At 47.9% G+C, this 15,780-nt stretch overlaps 6 protein-coding genes across 6 annotated transcripts; 2 read left to right on the top strand and 4 right to left on the bottom strand.

The window, feature by feature from the left end:
* Window positions 1-1,515: 1,515 nt before the first annotated feature.
* PEX2_008090 (uncharacterized protein) lies at window positions 1,516-2,396 on the top strand (the record flags this gene model as incomplete). The annotated part of the gene is made up of 4 exons (XM_016738086.1): window positions 1,516-1,626; window positions 1,734-2,040; window positions 2,163-2,224; window positions 2,292-2,396. 4 exons carry the CDS (start codon window positions 1,516-1,518, stop codon window positions 2,394-2,396), a joined length of 585 nt encoding a protein of 194 aa, XP_016594612.1.
* Window positions 2,397-2,961: 565 nt separating this feature from the next.
* On the bottom strand, window positions 2,962-5,655 carry PEX2_008080 (uncharacterized protein; the record flags this gene model as incomplete). Its single annotated transcript, XM_016738085.1, has 3 exons — window positions 2,962-3,928; window positions 3,982-4,559; window positions 4,618-5,655. The coding sequence occupies 3 exons, from the start codon at window positions 5,653-5,655 to the stop codon at window positions 2,962-2,964; spliced, it is 2,583 nt and encodes an 860-aa protein (XP_016594611.1).
* Window positions 5,656-6,970: 1,315 nt separating this feature from the next.
* Window positions 6,971-8,810, top strand: PEX2_008070 (Natural resistance-associated macrophage protein; the record flags this gene model as incomplete). Its single annotated transcript, XM_016738084.1, has 3 exons — window positions 6,971-7,612; window positions 7,670-7,830; window positions 7,997-8,810. 3 exons carry the CDS (start codon window positions 6,971-6,973, stop codon window positions 8,808-8,810), a joined length of 1,617 nt encoding a protein of 538 aa, XP_016594610.1.
* Window positions 8,811-9,077: 267 nt separating this feature from the next.
* PEX2_008060 (putative SNF7 family protein (Cta1)) lies at window positions 9,078-9,728 on the bottom strand (the record flags this gene model as incomplete). Its single annotated transcript, XM_016738083.1, has 1 exon — window positions 9,078-9,728. One exon carries the CDS (start codon window positions 9,726-9,728, stop codon window positions 9,078-9,080), a length of 651 nt encoding a protein of 216 aa, XP_016594609.1.
* A 973-nt stretch (window positions 9,729-10,701) lies between these two features.
* Window positions 10,702-11,778, bottom strand: PEX2_008050 (Glucose/ribitol dehydrogenase; the record flags this gene model as incomplete). The annotated part of the gene is made up of 2 exons (XM_016738082.1): window positions 10,702-11,520; window positions 11,578-11,778. 2 exons carry the CDS (start codon window positions 11,776-11,778, stop codon window positions 10,702-10,704), a joined length of 1,020 nt encoding a protein of 339 aa, XP_016594608.1.
* Window positions 11,779-12,739: 961 nt separating this feature from the next.
* PEX2_008040 (Endoglucanase H/Glycosyl hydrolase family 26) lies at window positions 12,740-13,741 on the bottom strand (the record flags this gene model as incomplete). Its single annotated transcript, XM_016738081.1, has 1 exon — window positions 12,740-13,741. One exon carries the CDS (start codon window positions 13,739-13,741, stop codon window positions 12,740-12,742), a length of 1,002 nt encoding a protein of 333 aa, XP_016594607.1.
* Between the last annotated feature and the right edge of the window lie 2,039 nt (window positions 13,742-15,780).

The following is a 15,780-nucleotide window of genomic DNA, read 5'->3' as shown; positions in this document are numbered from 1 at the left end:
TGAAACATCAGACATGGGGCTGTGCCTGGTGGGGAGCCACTAACCATTGGCTCTATCCTTCAATTGATCGGCAGTGGTATGTCCGCTGTCAGGTCTTGAAAATTACGTCTCCAGTGTGTCAACCCACTTTACTCAATTCTTCAATGCTCTCCCATGAATGAAGAAGCAGAGGATCTCGGAGCTATGCCCTGCGTTCCAATATACTAGGAATATAAGGTACTACTGGGTAGATTACTGAAAGCTTTGAAGAAATGCCCCTGGGATATCATGATTTATTGAAGGTAAATCATTATCTATCGATGTTCAGAGTTGCTTCTCGCTTACTGCGGTCTCTTAATCTCACAGTTTTCTCTTGTTGATTTGGATTTCCTAAACTAAGCTCTCTTTTCGGGTAAGCGTGTCTATTTTACCTGCTGGCCAAAAGGTACACATTTATAGGGGTCAGGCATGCTTGGTGATCTCTTGCATGGGTAGAATCTATATCATAGTATATCTAGGGGGGCGATTTTGGTGACATGACCTAGCAACTCCAGCTGGTTTGGTCCATATTTTGGCCCATTGTTGCAACACGAAATTCAGGAGGCCATCGAGATCATATTCCTGGTCATCAAACCTTATGAACTACTTGCTCAACTGCCAGTAGTAGATCACAGAGCCCATGTTTGATCACTCTCGTCAGAAGGCTGTCCAAGTAATCGCCAATAGTGACATTGGGCAAGAACCGCGGGCTCCCTGCGAGGGGGTGAAGTTCCACGAGCTCCACAAGTTTCTCTATGTGTCCTTGGGGCTTTTAGCATGTTCAATTTGGTGTATAGCCACCATTTATTGTATTATATATTTTGCCGTTCAAATGTGTGGGTTGCATGGATATATATTTGGATGGGATTTGGGCCCGCATCTATATATTCCCCACAATCCAGAGCTTTAATTCATATATCATCCGTTTGATAAGGGATAACCTCACAAACAATCTATTCCACGAGATCCAAGGACTGAAAAAATAGAAAAACATAACATAGAGGAACTACCCCGGCCCCCATGGGGTCGTGTGGGCATGGCGCCGGAAGCCAAGCATCCTTCGTATACCAGCGTTATCTTGTACTACGACCTCGACCTTATTGCTACAGTAGTATCGGCCAGAGGTAACAAATATAAGACATGTTTTAGGTCTATAATGGAAAGAAGAACGTCCCCATAAAAAAAGATAGGGCTAGACTTCCTATACTACTGTCTCTACAAATAGCTAGGTAAAAAAATAAAAAATAATCCCCTGACCCGGGATCGAACCAGGGACCTCAAGATGACAAGTTCTCCGAAGAGAACAGCAATTACAGTCTTGCGCTCTTCCAGCTGAGCTATCAGGGGAGTTCATGTTAGAGGCTTCGGAATTAAGCACTATAAGCCAGCAACATGTGCCAAACAGGCAAACCACCCGGCCACCCATATTCCAAGAATCACCAGCCAATATACCTCCACGAACCGAACCGAACAACCAAAGCAAGCAGATACACACCGATGTTCCGACGCGCCCTAACTGCCGCCTCATCAGCGCACGCATCACCCACAAGCACAATAGCAAGCGCCTCAACCTGCAAGCTCCAACTCACCCGCCCATCATGGCAACTTGTACGCATACCCAAGAGCAAGCAGGAGCACAAAACGCTCCTCGCTCTTCGATTGTATCTCCAAGCCTAAACCCAAAGCAAAAACTAACCATAAACCCGCTCCAACAGAGCCCCAGTACCACCCGCCTCTTCACCACCACTCCATTCACAGCCTTCACAGCATCACCACCAACCAAAGACCCCTCACCCTTCCGCCTCTCCGCAAACAAAACCGAATCCTCCCCGACCCCCTCCTTTGAAGATGTCTATTACAGCCCTTACCAGCCGAAGCGCCAATGGCCGCCGGATATGTCCAAGCTGTCGCCGAAACACCAGTTTCGACTTGAGCGCAAGTACCGTCGTCGCGCGGCGCTGAAGTATGCCCGGCCGAAGTTTATGAAGGCTGTTACGTTGGGACAGTGGGTTGTTATTGGATGTGAGTCTTTGCCGAGAATACGGAATTGGGTTTGAAATTGGGGATTGCGAACTGCATATAAATCTGCGGTGGATTTTGTGGATGGATTTCGAGGAAGAATGCTGACTTCTTATGCTTCCTAGTTGTCATTATCTACTCTGTGTTGTTCATGGAGTGGGATACGGAGGATACTGCGTTCCATGCGGTAAGTTATCCTTGTAGTCTGGGAAGTATTTCCGTTGTCTCTTGACTAACATGATTTCGCCTCACAGATTCGGGAAAAGTTCTTCGCTGGTCTCCGGGCTACATTCTCCAGCGCACCGCCTCCCGGTCCGAGAAGGGATCAGAAGGATAATGCGGTGTCCGAGGAGAGCTAGTAGTCGTGTCATATATATCGGCTTATCAATATTTTGTACAATATCCAACTAGATTCCCTACTTGCATATGTAGTTTACTAGAAAATCTCAAAATTCAATAAGAAAACTACTGTCGATTCATTCAATTCTCATATCTGTTCATAGGTCATTTGTCATGAAGAAGTCCTGTCGGAAGAACAGGCGTCGCTGTACCATGGAGAGAAGGAGAAAGGGACAGGGAAAAATCAACAGTCTGTCTCTTTCTCGCTTTCTGCTCCGTCGCCTGTGCCAATATTTGGCTTCATTACATCATGTCCACAGGACTTCTCTGGACAAGGAAATGCAGTCAACATGCCAATAACACCAAGAATGCCAACGCCTGTCAGAAATAACAGACCACCGATAAACTCCGAAAGTCAAGTAAAAAAAAAAGATACCCAACAAAATAAGTTGGGGTGGGGCTGCTTGAGGACCAGCCCTAACGCCGAGTCATGATAGTGTGAAAACCAAAGAAGAAATAGGAAATAAAGACAAGAGAGGAATGGGAAATTCGTTAAATCGAACCGGGGGGTTGCACACCCGGTCCTTAAAGCCAGCTGCGCAAGTCACTCGACGGGGTAGTCGGACCAGCAGCTGGGCGGTTGTCCGAGAAGTCCAGGGCAAGCTCCAACCTGGGCGGTCGCTCGTCGATCAGGCCCTTTCTAGGACTACCGGGCGCGGACTTCTTGGGGGATTTGGTGGGCGAGCCAGGTTCGCCTGCTCGTGGCGGGCCTTCGCGCACAAAGGTATAAGGCCAGCGATCATCGGCTGCTGCTGCGACCCAGGTTCGCAGGCAATCATGCACAGAAGAATAGAATTTCTCTTTGCAAGTACGGAGACTACCACCCATGACTTTCTCAAAACCAGAGGCACGGAGCTCATCACGTAGTTGGTTTCGCTCATCGGGGGTGGGCAGCATGGCAATCAGGCCGTTCACAAGATCGAGATGTGCCGCAAGATAGTTGGTCGCATCCCATTCAACACCTCCTACGTATGGAGCAGCCGGAACAGGAGGACGAGGAACTGGGAAGTGACGCTCGTTGTAAGGACGAGTGTCTACTGGTGTCTTTTCACCGAAAAGGTCCTCCGACTTGGGGAGGGGAATCACGTTCAGGTGATGAAGGAAGATCCAGAAGACCTCCTTGGTCACATTGGTGACCTCCTTACACCACACTCTATAGGGTCGTGACTGGTAAATGTTGGCAATGAAGGCCAGCGGTTGGTTGTCCACCGGTGGGGGAGGGTCCTTCAGATAAGAAAGGATCTGTTTGGCGCGCTTGGTCGCCAGTTCACCAGCAGGAGCAGCGGAGAGCTGCGTGAATAATAGATTTGCGATGATCCCTCTAGTGGTGAACTCACTGGGACCCTTCTTTTCCTCATCAAAGAGCATATGCAGCAGAGCGGGGAAAAGCTCCTCCTCGATGGAACCGAGGTGTGCTAGGGCTACCGATGTAGTGCACAGAGCCTTCAGACAGAGCAATGCCTCATGTAAAAGCGTGTCTTCGTGGTCCTCGCTGTAAAACGGATTAGTTACTGATCTTAATGAAGGGAGGGATAGGATCCATACCGCCAAGTCATCTTCATAATGCGGTAGAGAAGCTGCACAATCTCATCCATTCCTCCTTCAGTGATAAAGTCATTGACCCAATGGACAGTTTCGTTACGTAGGAGAAGGCGCAGTTTGTGCATCTTTCCCACCTCAACCATCTCAGGCTTTTGGATCTCTCTCAAGTAATGCACGAAGTCGGAAGGATCCGCCGCGGTATCGACAGCGGCCGCATCGGCAAGTGATGCAGTTGAAGCATTGGCTGAGAGAGTAGTGTAGACACCGACAGGCTGGGAAAGATCCACAGATCTTGGCCGACGGCTTGATGCTTCACTGTCCCGCCGCAACTTTTTGCCAGGCGACGAGGGACCTTTAGTGAAAGTGAATCCACGGCTTCTAGATCTTGAACGAGACCCTTTGCGATCCTGAGGCTGGGAGTCTTCCTTGGATTCTTTCCCGCGTCCTCGACGGCTATCACCGGTTGCCGTGCTGAGAGGAGTGATGTTCTCCGTCCGATCTTTCTGGATAAAATCAGCCTTGATATTGGTATCAAGTGAGCGCATCTTGTCTCTCATGTTATGAGGGATATTTCTCGCATCCTAAGAAATAGGTTAGCCTTGCAATTCAGATTTATTCCATGTAGTACGGTCAACAAACCAGCAGCTTCTCGAACTCGCTTTCGAGATCCTTGGAGTTCAAATGTTGATGCACTTCAGCGTCTCGTTCCTTTGCATTGAATGCCGAGATAGCAGCCTGTACACGAGAAAGCCGCTTGGGTTCTTCTTTCCCCATGGTAGGCGGGGATGTTTTTCGTGGACTCGGTGGCCCTCTGCTCTTAGAAGAAGCACTATCAGCTCGTCCAACAGGGTCGCTTTCTCCTGAAGGTGCGCGCTGTAGCCCAAGAATATCCTTCATTTTGCGGTTTCCTGTCAAAATGTCTGACTTGGGGCGAGGCTTGGAGTCATTCGACTTGGTGAGGGAGGGTTGGTGGTAGTCATAGAAGTTGCGTTGCTGGCTTGGCCCGTAGCCCCTGGGCGTATAGAGAGAGACTTCGTCCGCCACGGTTCGCTTCATGTCGGCGGTCGAGTTCGGCCTCGATCGACCAGTAGGCTCTTTGTGAACCGAGGCCGAGTCCTGTGACCAGACTGGGGATGGCATATTATCAATCAGGTCGGTCGGGCTGCGGTTTTCCTTGTCGCGACTCTGCTTCGAGCCATCCTTCCTTCCTCGTTGGGACCTTTTGAGGATGGCGGAGAGACTATTGGATGATTTAGCCTTTTTGGGCGACAGATCCTCACTCCGCTCGGGAGTCTCCTCCGATTTACCATCCTTCCGCTCCATATAATTTCTCAGAGACTTCAACGAAACAGCGCTCTTGGTCTTCTTATGCAGTGCCCCTTTGCTTTCCTTGCTGCCTATCTTTGGCGAGACCACTCCGTGGTCACCCGCATCACGATTGGGGACAATCTCACTTAGCGGGCGGTAGCCGGTCATGGAGCCAGGCTCCTCAGTAAATGGGAAGGGGATGTTCTCGGTTGGCCTGCTTCTCTGCAGAGGCCGCGGGGCCACGGCATCGTCGGCTGATTGATTTCGTTTATGAGTTTTGGACGACATTATGGCCCGGAACATGGACTGTTTGGTAGGGGATCGGTTCGCATCGTCAAAGATTTGGGGACCAGAGGTACTTGCAGCCATTGCTATCCTCTTTGACCAGCAACTAAGTACATCTTGTTAGTCGATGAAGTGGATGAAGACCTGGGGAGGGTAACGGGTAGTTGCAGTTTGGACTCACGGGATCTGTGGAAACAAACGCAGAATAAAACAACAACGCGGTCACAAAAAAGGGAGATAGTTAAGTATAGCCCTTAAATTTCAACAAAGAACAAAATGGCGGGGAAGCAGATAGGCCTGGTGGAAAGAAAAGCAAAGATCAGATGATGGGCAAGCTGGGGAATTTGAAGAATCAACGGCGTCTTGCTGCCAACAGCAACCGTCATCGAGTATCAAGATGTTGATCCACTTGCCTCGACTTAGCGCATAAGACGATCCTTGGGGTTGGCTGGATTGAAGGTGGAGGAGTAAACAACGTGCGGGTAAAGAGGTTGCGAGGGGCAACGAAGGGACTTGGCGGTGAACATGGGGTTTATTAGCCTTTTCTATTGTACTTTGTGTACTTTTTGTACGTTTATCGATGAGCTAGACATGTCATATTGCATATTATTGCCCATTCATTTTTGGGGTTATTTTAAGTGTGCATACAGTCCTTGCATCTTCTTTTTTTTCCCTTTGTTTATCTCATTGTTGTTATTGTTGTCACTGAATCCGGCTGATTGTATATATATTGGATAGATCCTTGATTGACATCACTTGATATATCTACTTTAAAATTTACAACATAAATGATATGAAAAAGCAATAGCTCTATATCTATCATCTTATAGACTATAGTTTGCAATAATCATCCCTCTTTGTTATCCTTAACCAGACATCTTCTCACCTATGCCAATGCCGGCAGGAATGGCCTAATTAAGAATAAACACACTATTGTATTACATGTGGTTATGTAGAGTAACTTTGAATTCTTTGTTTTTGTTTTTTTGTTTTTTTGTTTTTAAATTTATTTTCAAGATCTTCTGATCACATTTTATGCAGTTTGTGCATATAAGTATGACTCCGATCGTTTGCGCCTTCCGGTGGCGGGGAATTTAAGGCGATTGCTTACACCTCAAGACTAAACATGAAAAGACGTACAAACTAAAAAAGTAGAATTACGATACAAGTGGGGATTTAAAGCGATAACCCATGTGAGACAAGTTTGGGTTATATATAGGGTTTGCGGGTTCCAGAACGGCATAACGAACATCGGGCAATTTCGGACTCAATATTCCCCAAGTTCCTCGTTGAATACCTCTTGACACCCAAGAACTCAAGACTTATTTAAGGTGAATTCATCAACATCCAGAGCCAAGACACCAGAGCCAAGCCCGCATCCAGAGCCAAGCCTGCAACCATGAATTGCCCCTCGCGGACTGACGACACGCTTGAAAACCCGAGCTGGAATCAAAGCCCACCGCCCTTCAGCCCGGACACCACCACGCGGAATGACTTCAACGGTCTAGCCAATTCTCGAGTCCATCGCAGACATGCCCATTCTGCCAATGCAGCAGGAGATGATCCGTTATCCATCGATGCCAGACCGAACAGTCAGCAAGATCAAGACCCCGGAAAGGAAAAGGTGCCAAGCGGCGAAGTGATCGCTGCGGACTCGGGAGGTGATTCACCCCCGAGGAGCAGCGGATCACCTCGCCAACCTTTTTTTACTTATGTGACGTCTTCTTCTCTGCGCTGCGCTCGAACTCTGGTCAAGTTCAGCCGTTTCATCGGCCCTGGTTTCCTTATCGCCGTCGCCTACATCGACCCCGGAAATTATGCCACCGATGTCGCAGCCGGTGCAGACTTTAAGTACGCCTTATTGTTTATCGTTCTGCTTTCCAACCTCTTTGCGATTCTTCTGCAGTCCCTGTGTATCAAGTTGGGCTCTGTGACTGGTCTGAATCTGGCCGAAAATTGCCGAGAGCACCTTCCGAAATGGCTAGTGATTTGTCTCTATATCCTGGCGGAAGCGGCCATTATCGCAACTGATATTGCAGAGGTGAGTGTCGGATTCTGGTCTAGAGGTTATTACTTGACGTACTGACAAATTTGAAAGGTGGTTGGATCAGCGATCGCGTTGAACTTACTATTGAAGATCCCCTTGGTAGCTGGTTGTGCTATCACATTGGTCGATGTTCTTTTCATTCTCATTTTCTACCGACCCAATGGACAGATGTGGGGGCTTCGACTATTCGAGTTCTTTGTCATGGCTTTGGTGTTAGGTGTTGTTGTTTGCTTTTGCATTCAGCTCTCTCTCGTGAAGAACCAGTCAATTGGCGAAGTGTTCCGTGGATATCTGCCATCTTCAGCCATCGTTCAATCAGAAGGGCAAGTCTATCTAATCTGCCACTTTGAAAATTTCTAGTCACTAACGCATCTATAGTCTTTACCAAAGTTGTGGAATCCTCGGTGCTACTGTTATGCCACACTCCCTATTTCTTGGTAGCGGCGTGGTTCAATCCCGTCTCAAGGAGTTTGATGTCAATTCTGGTTATGTGGATACCTCCGTGCCTTTAGGCAGCGCGGACGGCGAAGTAAAATATCGCCCGTCGATCCATGCAATTCGCGGCTGCATGAAGTACTCGATCATCGAGTTGGCGCTGTCACTCTTCACCTTCGCCCTGTTTGTGAACAGCGCAATCCTAATTGTCGCGGGTGCTGCTCTCTATGATGTTCCAGGCGGAGACAATGCCGACCTCTTCGGAATTCACACCTTGCTCTCCCAGTCGATCGCACCAGCTGCCGGTTTAGTGTTTGCCCTCGCCCTGCTACTGTCAGGTATTTCCGCTGGAATCGTCTGCACGATTGCTGGTCAAATGGTGAGCGAGGGGATGCTGAACTGGACTATCCGACCATGGCTTCGAAGACTCATCACCCGCTCGATCAGTATCATTCCCAGCATCATTATTGCTGCGGCTGTTGGCAAGGATGGTCTTGACAAGACTTTGACTGCGAGTCAGGTTGTTTTGAGCGTTATTCTACCATTTGTCTCGGCGCCGCTTATCTGGTTCACTTGCCTCAATCGCTATATGACTGTTCGGACAGAAGAACCCTCCGAACGAGAGGGAGAAGTTGATGTGGTGACAGTTCCGATGCGGAATAACATAATCACTTCGGTGGTTGCGGTCCTTGTATGGGTTGTCATCGTTGTGATGAACGTGGCCCTGCTGGTGCTGGTGGGAATGGGCAAGGCATGATGTCGTCCATGACACAAAATATACACATCTGGGACACAGGAATGACCAACCATGTCCCTGATTGCAGCAAAAATAGATATATGGAGCTTGGTATTGCATATGCTAATTGCTTTTGTATAATTTATGGATGGAATGAGAGCTTTAAATATGATATGAGTGTAGCTTATTGCAAGTTAAAATAAACACCTCAATCAACTCCCCTGCCTGCGTCTTGACACAGAAGAACACCTAGTTGCCGCTAAACAAAAGTACGCTTTAACATTAGTCTTATCCGAGTCCGCCCGCGGCCTCCTTGACCTTATGTTGCTCGGGCGGCTCATCAATAAACTGCGGCGGAGCCACCTCATCCTGTAAGAAGCTCGGCATAGCACTCTCGCCCATGCTGCTCTCAAACATGGATTCCTCGCCAAGCGCCTCGAGCTCTGCATCCAACTCGGCCTCATCAACATCCTCAGGGACATCATAGGCGCGGGAGATACTTTCTTGAATCTCATTCCCGACCTCCATCAGATCCGCCATCTCATCCTGCATCTGCTCGATCTTATCCACGTCGACCTTGCCATACTGCTTCTTGAGTTCCTTGGTTGTGGTCTTCATTGCGTCCACCGTTGTCATCACATTCTTCAAATTATCCTGCATCATGCCCGCCTGTTCCATGTTCCATGATTGTTGAGAGAGTTGGTCGCGCTGCGCCTCGTATTGTTTTCGTCGCTGGAGGACCTTGAGCGCTTTCTGTCGGAGAGCATTCTTGCCCGGCCCGTCGCGCATCTTCGCGATCTTGCTTTGGTATGTGGAGAGTTCGGAGTTGAGTGCTGCTAGCTTGACATCTATGCTGGACACTCGAGTGTCGACCTGTTGTTTGGTTAGTGGGGTATCTTGAGGGGCGGGGATGGGTGCCTTGGATCGGGCTTCGTACATTGCTAATAGCACCTTCAAGAGTCGGCTTGGGGCCTGTACTCTTTGTGCCAAATAGTCGGTTCATGGTGGTGGGTTGGGTTGGAGGGTTATTATTGAAAGGTGAAGGTGAGGGTAAATAGGCAGCGGACTTGGGAGCGATTCCAGACCGCGCGTGGCCAGTGCTCAATAAAACCGCGATGGGTGGGCCGAGTGGTAATTAACCAATAGCTGCGACAGAGCTGGTAAGAGCTGGCAAAGTGTAGAATAAACGACAAGACTTGAATTGTTTCCTATGTAGGTGAATACGTTAAGTACGTAGACCGGATTGCCTCGAACCACTTCTTGGCTTTCCCTTGCCGCTTTAGCCCTGAGGGCCTGCCGCTTTTTGCTCAGAGTAAAACTGAGCACGACCCTTTATTATATAAGCTCACTGATCTCCCCGGGGCCCGAGCCCTGAAGGTCCCGGGGTCCCGAGAGGTCCACCTGGGCAGGGGCTAGGCAGCCCTAGAGGTGCCTATGTTGTAGGTGCCCACCTAAACTGATGTCCTTTTGAGGTGCCTCAGTTCTGATCCTCCGGCTTATCAAGTTCGGCCATCTTCCTAATTGAGCCCAACTATGATAACAGAAGAGACACCGCGAGCTGGAAATACGAGCTAGACTTAAAAATGGTCTTGTTTAAAACTAGTTGTATCTTGGTCCTTCGCTTATGTTATGTGCATACTTTTGTGTAGAAGCATTGTGGTCAAAAAGCATGGAAATAAAATAACAAAAAAGTCATCGCCCGGAGGCGATCCGGCAGCTTGAGATCAAACGGTACTCAAGTTAAGGATGGACGGGGATCCAATGGGCAATGCGCCAAATGTCGCCAACGACAACTGCTAGGCCAAATGCCCGCCCATCCATTCCCACATACTGCGCAGTGCCATTTATCATACGAAATGAAGTGGAAAATGGACTTCATCGAGAAATATACTTGCTCTAAAAAATTGATTTCCTAAACATGATTGTTCCATTTCCCTTCACACCAAGCCCAGAATTTGTTCCCATAATCCAGACCCCCCTCCTCCTTGGAATCCCCAGATTTGATGAGATCCTGTCGCGGAGTAGCTTCATTTGGGCGGATCCGGCCCCAGGGAATGATGTACGAGCCGCTCTTTTCCAACGTGACATCGGGCGAGAGGCCAGCATAAAGTTCCGTGTACGCGCCATAGATCGCATCACTCAGGATAACTTTGTTCAGTACGAACATGATGACTGCAGAGGTCCCATTGAAAGAAGCTGTCTTCAAGAATCCCGGGTTCAAACAAACACTGACGATTCCATCCTTGGCGTATCGACGAGCAAATTCCCGACTGAGAATCCAGGTACCCGCTTTGGATGTCCCATAATTCTCAGTGAGACTTTTGGTTCCTTTGTCCAACAGGTCGAAATTGATGCCGTTGGGTGGTGAGGCCGCCTCTGCCAGAGCGCTCGATGTCCAGACGACACGAGTCTTGCCACTCTCACCAGAAGCGGCGGCAGCGCGCAGCTGCGGGAGGAGGAGCTTAGTGAAGAGCAGTGTCGCAATACAGTGCATTCCTATCATAGGGTCGAAGTCTTGAGCTGTGCGTTGGCCGATCGTGACAGCGTTAGCGCCGGTGCCGGCATTGTTCCACAGTACATCTAGCTTATCTTCCTGCTGTGCGAAACTTTCCGCTGCGGCCTTGACGACCAGGAGATCATTTAGATCAAGATGCAAGAACTTCAGTTTGCCACTGGTACTTTGGGATTTCGACACCTCGGTAATAGTTTTGATGGCCGCTTCTGCTTTGGTCTGCGATTTCAAGATGATTAGTAGAGTGGGGGCCATAAAACAACTGTTTGGACTCACCTGGGATCGAGACGCCATATAGACAGTCGCTCCGCCCGCATAGAGGATCTTGCATAGCTCAAGTCCAATACCCGCATTTCCACCTGTCACAATAAAAATGCGGCCATTCTGTGAGCCTGGGGGGACATTTGCCTCAGTGAAAGCTGGAGTAGGAGGATATGCTTGTGTGAGGGTGGCGCGGAGGCTTGAAAAGGGCGCCATGATTATGCCTCGGTGAATGTATGATACCTATGATATAAACCATGTCGTTCATGCTTGTAGTTTATGTATGATAAGGAGGATATCAAAAGGAGCGGACTTCGTATTAGCCCGAATGAGTAAATTTCTAATGAGCAGGGGGTCATTTGTAATCATAGTCTGTACTTTTGTACATCTAATGGTTACCTGGGAGATTAGCGGATAGAAACTGAATGTATCTGATTCGCCATCTTAGGTAGTTGTTGATGGTGTTCACGGGTGGATTCGTCCGTCCGGACCAACTGTAGATTTAGGGTTGCTCCACTCCCCACCTAGTGGAGCTTGGATTGTTTTCTTTATTTCTTACTCCATCTCTAGTTCATCGTATACTTACATTGTTTCCTATGTGTATATAGATATATACTAGCTTTAAGTTTGTATGTCTTCGGAAATACTTTCTGTCGGAATTGGCTGTCTAGTCTAAGTCTTCGGCACCCCCATTTCTGGTCGGTACTCAGCTAGCTGTTGGAGTAATAGGCAAAAATATAAGAATCGAAAAGTGCATTATCAAGTAGCGAACTTACTTCTATAATTCTGTGTGACTAGGAATGAAAATGCTATGTAACCTAATAGTTCCCTCAAAGGAAAGGAAGCAGGAAAAGAGAGAGATAGGTGAATTAAAAGAAAGAAACTATCTCTCTATAACATCAAAGGTAGAAAGCCTGCCACATGTGATCACTCACATGAGGCATCGCAATAGAAAGTATAATGGGTAAACACGGGGCGAATAGACACCCACGCCGTCCGCGCGTAGTAATAAGAAACATAGAACCAAAGGAATGAACTTCCAAGGCCACTATTAAATAGAGCCTTTTAGAATACAAGTGAGAATAACCTCAATCCACACCCGAATCATGGTACAGCTTAGCAAAACACGGCCACAGATCACAGATCTAAGATTCCCTGGCTAAGGCGCAAGCCCACTTCAGTTCTTAACCTTTGTAGTACCATCGAGGGTAACAACGCGCTTGTTGTGGAAGGTATCCTTCACAAATTGTTGGGAGTTGTGCTTCCCGTCCTTGATGAACTCGTCGTTCCAGGTCATCCAGTAAGCCCAGGGAACGTTCTCCTTAGCCTGAAGCTCAGGATCGGGGATGGACCCAACTTCCGCCAGAGCAAGGACCCTCTCACTCTTGGTAACATTTTGCAGGTCGTGGAATTTGTCTCCTAGGGCACCATGGTCACCAGCGTCGCCATAGTAGTCAATAGTGGCAATATCGCACTTTTCGTTTCCGGGATACCACTTGGAATCGGCGGTGTTGCAGACCCACACGATGTTGTGGATATTGTGCACGCGGGTGATGCGGTCGTAGATGATGTCCCAGAGCTTCTTGAATGGAGCTGGGCCTTTAGCTCCCCACCAGAACCATGCACCTTCCGGCTCGTGAAGCGGGCGGAAGAGGATCGGAACATCTGCATCCGACAAACGTTTGAGCTGGACTGCAATGGCATCGATATCCCGAATCAATAGTCGGTAGTCCGTTCCGTTCCCGCGGCGGCTAAGTGCATTGGCCACATTGAAACAGGTCGCCTCGGTGTAGAACCCTCTATACCACGGCTCTTTATCGGTGTCGAGCAAACAGTTGGGGGCATACCAATGCCAGACAAGAGCATTGATACCGCCTTGCTTGTCAAAGTTGATGGCTTGCTCGATAGTCTGACTCTTGGTTCCGCGGGCAACGCCGGAGGGCGAGTAATTCATGAGGTCGGTGCCCAGGATGGCTGGAGTGACGCCGGTATTCTCCTTCACCCATTCCAGGCTGGACAGTTCCTGCTGACCGGAAATGTAATGCGAGCCGTATTGGGATTGAACATACTTGAGGAGCTCCTTGGCTCGGGGAGTGGCGGCCTTGTCAATGTTGTCGTAGGACAACCCGGCGGCCAGCGTCGAGGCAAGAAGAGAAAAGATCGAAAGTCTGGTGAACATTATGGAACACAAGAACTAGAATGAATGAATGAAAGAGAGAATGAATGAATGATAGTTGGGTACTACATGCGACTTGTTTCTCTCTTATAAGTTTGACTTGTCGCTGATTTGTGTATGAGTCCACCTATGGACCCTTGAAATCAAGCTGAAACTACAATTCGACTTATTATGACATATAAACAAGGCCTTTCTTATTAAATTATCCACAGAACACGCATAAGACGTAATATCGGCAGGTATTTGAACTTAGCCCATTCTGGTGTTTCAAGCAGACGAACCGATCTTGTATATTTTCGATGTTGCCCCACTTGGACTGGAGATTGTTCGGAGAATTACCTACCTACATAGGTATACTCGAGGCGGACTACCCGGATTGCCTTTTCAGGGTTGGCGCTGCACGGTTAAAAGTTAAATTTATATTTTCGACTTCGATCTCAACTATAATATTATACACAACATATGGAGTAGTTGGGATATGATTATAGATTGTAATGCCATGGCCTTAATTACAACTTTCCAAAAGAAATGAGTCCAAATACAAGCGTCCTTACATACTGACATTGATATACTCCGTACGGAGTACACGTCTTTTCGATAGTTGGTCTCAATTCTTAATTTAATGCAGACCCGCAGTGATTCTGAATATAGAGATTGCATTTTGTTTTCATTTAAATTAACCAGCTTTAGCTTTAACCCGTGCGGCCCTCTTTCGTATAGCCCCAGGGTGTGGAGTAATAAACTTGTAAGGGAAGTGCCGAGTACTTTTCAGCATTGCACCGAAGGTGCCATCAAAGGTTACTCGAGGGCCTCCGGGGCTGATCTGCAGATCTCCAGGGACATCAGATGTTATAAGTTTAACCTGAAACAAAGGCAGGGTAATCAACAGGGCAATCCATAAAGCCAATCGAAATTATCTAAACTGATAGGCCTGCCTCCCAAATTATTGCGTAATGAATATTGATTTCAGAGTAGTGATAGGAGTATCAGTAAAAATTTGAACTATGAAGAAGGTTGCCGGTGTGGTGTTAATTAAAGGCCCGGTACTTTAGCACAACTGGCTGTGCGGCGAAGGAAGAAATGACACCGACAAAAGATCAACTACAGATATGCTAGACGAGTGTACTATTTCCTGGCAGTAAAGGGCACAGGTTATCATAGCAGAAGTCAATTTGAACCATTTTTGGATCATCAGCGCCTTTTTCTCACCTCAAGACGTGGCGCATAATGCAAACCTTAACCAGAGAGGGAATATCTATAGTGCGGCCGCTACGCGGGTGGCGCCGCGCCCGCGCGACGGCGGCGTTGAAACTCTTGAGACCCGTGGTGCGGTTCCCGGAAATGTTGCTACTGCTGTTGATGTTAAGGTAATGAAAGTTAGTGGACATCGCACTGCAAGGCAGCGACTCTTTATAGCAGGCTCGGGGAGTGGCGGCATTTTGAGGGAAGGTTGCCGCGTAATTTATATATGGTTGATGTTGATAGGAGTGTGTCTGCGGTTTAAGCATGCGGGTTCTCTTGTGCTTGTCTTTCTCATTTCTGTACGTTCAGTGGAGTTGGCAGAACAAAAGCTCACTGGATCTCCCTTCACTGACGAGGTATATGTGTACTGTATGCGCTTCACAAAGGAAAGATAAAGGTTGTGTTTTAATAGGGGAGACCCTCATTGCATCTTGCGGTCAATCTGATCTCTCTCGTAGCCTTATCAAAGTGATAAATTGGAACCGTTGGTAAATACCAGATAGCTCATGAATGAAAACAAGCACTGTTCGCCGCATAAGCGGCCTTTTGTGACATCTTTTTTTGGTAGTCTTTGGTAGTCTTTCCATATGTCTTTTTTGTAATAGATATTCCTTACCCCCACTTATTGGTGCTGTAGCTAGAATATAGGCGGAAAAGGCTCAAATTATGAAAGCGACTTTTCCATGTATAACCACGGAGTTACCACATTTGTCCTGTCTACAAGATTTTATTAAATGTGAGGTAAAACGTGAATGGAGGGTCAATCTGACAACTAGATGGGCAAGGCGTCTAGTAAAATC

This window comes from Penicillium expansum (genome assembly GCF_000769745.1).
Source record: "Penicillium expansum strain MD-8 chromosome Unknown contig22, whole genome shotgun sequence".
NCBI classification, from domain to species: domain Eukaryota; kingdom Fungi; phylum Ascomycota; class Eurotiomycetes; order Eurotiales; family Aspergillaceae; genus Penicillium; species Penicillium expansum.
This window is presented reverse-complemented; position numbering and strand designations above follow the sequence as displayed.